At 62.1% G+C, this 4,569-nt stretch overlaps 1 protein-coding gene across 10 annotated transcripts in view; it reads left to right on the forward strand.

Moving 5' to 3' along the window:
- The window catches only part of Slc37a1 (solute carrier family 37 member 1), a 47,992-nt gene that overhangs the window by 38,942 nt on the left and 4,481 nt on the right, over positions 1 to 4,569 (forward strand). For 7 of the 10 annotated variants that reach the window (XM_048803720.1, XM_048803717.1, XM_048803721.1 and 4 more), the window contains 4 exons: positions 849 to 897; positions 1,253 to 1,369; positions 1,859 to 1,932; positions 3,101 to 3,179. In XM_048803720.1, the coding sequence (XP_048659677.1) occupies positions 849 to 897; positions 1,253 to 1,369; positions 1,859 to 1,932; positions 3,101 to 3,179 (319 nt within the window). The remainder of the gene's footprint in view (positions 1 to 848; positions 898 to 1,252; positions 1,370 to 1,858; positions 1,933 to 3,100; positions 3,180 to 4,569) is intronic. The other 3 variants (XM_048803723.1, XM_048803724.1, XM_015478804.2) reach the window with 1 other exon arrangement.

The following is a 4,569-nucleotide window of genomic DNA, read 5'->3' on the forward strand; positions in this document are numbered from 1 at the left end:
TGATGCCTGCTGCTCCGCGGCCCCCACGGTAGGCTCCGCCTCCCCCCCCCCGCGAGCCTCCCCGTGGCACGCACAGCGCTCCCCTCCTGGCCGAGGTGCTCCGTACTGACTGCTGTCTTGGGTCCCCCCCCCCCCGCTCCTGCCCTTGCTGTCCCTCTCCCAAGACAAGCTTCCTCCAGCCCTGAGGACCCAGGGCCTTCCCAAACCCCAGGCTTGCTGGCCCCATCACACCGCTCTCACTCTGCTCCTTACGTCCTCAGTTGCTCAGGACCTTGAGCAAGTGACCGCTCTCTGTGCCTCAGTTTCCTCATCTGAAAACCAGGGGTGACGGTGGCACTGCCTCTCTGACTAAAGATCCAGTGAAGTGCTGGCCGGTCATTGCTGTGTTCTGAGGTCTTAGAGGCCACTCTGTCACCACCTTGCAGTCTAGCCATTTGTCCACCTGCCTTTCCACTGTCCCCAAAATAAGGCCTAGTTCTCAGTCAACCTGGGGCCATGGACATTCAAGGAATATTCAGGTGCCCCCGGCCATCCCTGGGTGCAGCTGCTCAGGTGGGCCACCCAAGTCAGCAGTTAAGACCTTCCATCTGGGAGCTCAGAGGAAGCTGCCCAGTGTGGCCATCAGCACCAGCTCTGAGCCCACCCTGCAGGTGACCCCGGGACCCCAGAGCTTGGTCCAGAGCCCACACACCTGGGGTGGGCTGGTGCCCCACCGGCACTGTCTTCAGGCGGGGGCGTGGCCGTGATTTCGGGGACCCCACTCTTGGGGTGCTGGCTTTAGGACACAGGGACCTGCGTGCCCTGCGGCGCTCCCAGTAAGCCCCATTTCCCGTCCCCTCCCCGTCCAGCTCTACGTCTTCTCCTCCGTCAGCAAGATGGGCCTGGAGGCCACCGTAGGTAAGTGAGCCTTTGCTGCTCTTCTCTCCTCCACACGCATCTTTGACCCCACAACTTGGGGGACAGAAACCCAGGAGCTTTGGGCTGGTGTAACTGGAGCACATGGTGTGGCTAATAGGCCTGCGTCCCGTGGGGTGAGACCCGGGACTCCTGCCCCCAGGGTGGTAGGCCTGGTGTCGGCAGGTGTGAGTGGTGGGGAGAGCTCGGGGCAGCAGTGGGACCCCAGCCAGCCTGTGAGGGTCAGCCCGGCGCGCTCTTGGGCTGTGGCAAGAGGCCAAGCAGCTGGTGTGCTCAGCCTGGGGACAGGGCAGGCCTTTCCACTAGCCTTCTAGCTGGCCTCTCGGCCCTCACCCAGAGCAGCAGCATGAAGTCAGAGGACCGCTGGACTTCCTGCCAGCAGCACCTGCAAGTTACTCCCTGGCCCTTGGGAGACATGCTGACAAGTCTGCAAGTGGGGCTGGGGGGACGTGGGGTATGTGCAACCCCCTTCAGAGTCACCCAGAAAGCAGTCACCCAGAATGCCCGCTCTCCTGTGCGCCAGAGCCCGGCTTGGGAACGTGGGCCTGTGGCAGTTCGGGACAGACCTTGTGGCTCGTGGAGTGGCACATATGTCTCGCGAGTGCACAGCCTTGTGGTGAGAGGACACCCCTAAGACAAAGCGGTCCTGGGCGCAGCCTCCAGGGCCTCACTCCTCACACTGCCAGCAGCTGCTGCCCATGGAGAGCGGGACCCCAAGCCCCAGGTCCCCTGAAGAGGAGCCCAGATCTTGAGGGACTTAGCAGATGTACCTCTGGGCAAGGGCAGAGGGGGCCATTCAGCTGCCGGCCTGGAGGCACCCCGGACCAAACAGCCCCTCCCTGCACCCTCTGACACTCGAGGAATGCGTCCCGCAGGTCACTGGGCTGGGCTGGCTCTCCCCAGGGACTCCATTCTCCTCTGAATCTCCCTCTGCTTCCCACAGCCATGCTGCTCCTCAGCGGGGCCCTGGTCAGCGGACCCTACGCACTCATCACCACCGCCGTCTCCGCTGACCTGGTGAGTGACCCTGCACCCCCTCCACAGAGGAAAATGCCGTGCAGCAGAGCAGGGGGTCGATTGCCACCTGTGTGTGAGTGTGCTGCCTGTGCACTAGAGAGTCCCTGCTGCTGGCCCTCTGCCACCCTCTCCCTGGGTCCTGGGCAGGTTGGCCCAAGAGATCCCCCCCTTTGGAGCCATGAGAAGCCCCATGAGCTTTTTGCTCCCCAGAGAAGTGGAAGGGCCCGTCCCGATGAGTCAGCAGAGAGAGCAGCGCAGAGGACAGGGAGGCCTGGGCTTGGTCCTCTTCACCCTGTCAGTGTCCCCCCAGGGCCAGCCTGCCCTGGCCACCTCGTGTTGAGTGTGTTGCCGAAGCTGCCCGTGTGAAGCCTGTTCTCGGATGTGCATAGCCTGCAGGCTCACATCTGTGGGTGTGGAAGATTCTGGAAGGATCCGCACCACATCTCCAGCACTGGTCACCCACGCAGGACAGTGGCCGAGGAGGGACCTGGACTGCTTTTCTTAGACCAAAACAGCGGGTGCCTGGCCGCGGGTGCCTTCCATCCTCCACTGGGTGCACATCCCTCGGCTCCCTTGTGCTTTCTTAGGTGCTGTTCATGTCCGTGGCACGGGGCTCCTGAGCCCTGCTCTTCCTTACTGTCCCCAATGTGTGCCACATGTGGAGCTGTCAAAAGCCAGATCTCCTGCCTGCCACCCCATGGGCCTCGCTGGGTCCCAGCTTGGGTCTCCTGACTGTCCTGGTCCCCTCTTCCTGGCCCTCTGCATCGTCACGTTGACTTTAGGCACTGCAGTGACATCTAGCATGTGTCACAGAACAGCCCTGGCTGTGGAGAGTCTGGGTGTCACAGTGATGCTCATGCTAGAGTGGCGCGAGGTGGAGGTGTCCCACGTAGCCATGTGGGGCCTCGTGAAGAGGACAGCCATGATAGCTGATTAGAAGAGCGCCCTGGGAGTTCTGGGAGTTGGATGCCGTGGCCGGTATTTCCAGGACTCCCGTGTCCTGGAGATCCTGACCTGGTTGGCTTCCCGGGGTTGGCGCAGCCGGGAGCATGGGTGTGTGTGTGTGTGTGTGTGTGTGTGTGTGTGTGGTTGGCAGGCCCTGGAGTACATTCTGCATGTGACTGGGCCAAGGCAACCGGAGCCTCACGTTCCTTTTCCCCTCTTCTAGGGCACTCACAAGAGTCTGAAAGGGAACGCTCACGCCCTGTCCACCGTGACAGCCATCATCGATGGCACCGGGTCCGTAGGTACGCAGCAAGGCCACCCAGAGCCCGTCTTACCTGACAGGTGTTCAGGGTTCCAAGGGCCAATGTCAGGACTGACTGGCTCCTAAAATCTGAGCAGCCCAGGGTGTAAAGAGGGGAGATACAAATCATGCAGTAAAACACTTCTTTCTTGGTTCTCTTCAAATGAGGGACAGCAGGAGTGGCTAGTGAAGGGAGGGTGACGCCTCCTCTGTGAGCGGAGGTGCCCTGTCCCCTCCAACACCCTCTGGGCTGGGTAGGAGAATAAGTCTTGTTCTGAACCCCTTTTGCCACAAGGGAGGAAGGTGAGACCCGCCGGGCTACTCCCTGGCCTGGCTCATCTGCAGTCACCTGCTTGGAGCCGCCACGCCCACCTTAGCTTGGTTGCCCTTAGTCGGAGGTCTGAAGGGGTCTGACTGCAGCCTTGCCAGCCCCTTGGGCCACGCTGCCTGCTGGAGCACACGGGGCCTGGGAAACGGTCACCATGGAGACAGCACGCGCCAGTCCTCCACTGCGTCTCAGTCATTGTCTCTGCCCACGTGCGCCACCCAAGAGACAAAGGCAAAGAAAGACCGAGGGAGACACGGAGCCTCGGCAGGCACCCGGCGTGTCCATTAGGTGTGGGCGTCCAGGAGCGCGCGTGGGTGAGATCATGGCCAAGCTCGCTGGTTGCAATGGGCACCTTCTCACAGTCCAAGGCCAGGACTCTAGTGGCCCAAGTCTACGTGCTTCATGCCCAGTGGGCATAGGGTGTCATGTCCACACCTTTCACACAGAGCAACTGAGTTTGCCTTGCGTTTTCCACTTGATTCTTATCAAAGCAAAGCATAAGGGGACCCGCAGCCCCACCCTCCTGCCCCAGCCTCTGTCCTCCTGCAGAGGAAGGTGGACTTGATCCTGAGCCTGCCGCCTGTCCCCAGGCAGCTCGGTGCTCTCCCCTCCTCCAGCCAGGAGCAGATCACCACCCTCAGCTCGCAGGCTGTGTCCCTCCCTGGCCACACCTGCATTGCTCCCCCACAGGTTCCTTCCCAGGTGTCCCCTCCTCCACGCCACGGCCCTCAGTCCCCTGGTACTGTCCTTCCACGTAGCCACGCGAGGCCCCAGGGCCGCCTGCCGCACCACATGGCCTCTGTGGTCCACGAGCCCCTTTCTCCTCGGCCCTAGATCCCGTTTACTCCGCCGTGGTGGGAATGTCTCCTGGTAGCTTCCTGAGTTCTCAGGAGGCAAATGCTGAAAAGTGACAAGTCCCTGGGGTCAGGACTCGGCTCTCACCGGGTGCAGATCCGTGTCTCCCAGCTCCACGGTGGTTGGGAAGTCTGCTGTCACTCCTCGCCCAGTCCCCACGCCGGGCCTTCTCCTGGATCCTCGGGGCGCTCCCCTCCCCCTCCCCCTC

This window comes from Marmota marmota, unplaced genomic scaffold (assembly GCF_001458135.2).
Source record: "Marmota marmota marmota unplaced genomic scaffold, marMar, whole genome shotgun sequence".
NCBI classification, from domain to species: Eukaryota; Metazoa; Chordata; class Mammalia; order Rodentia; family Sciuridae; genus Marmota; species Marmota marmota.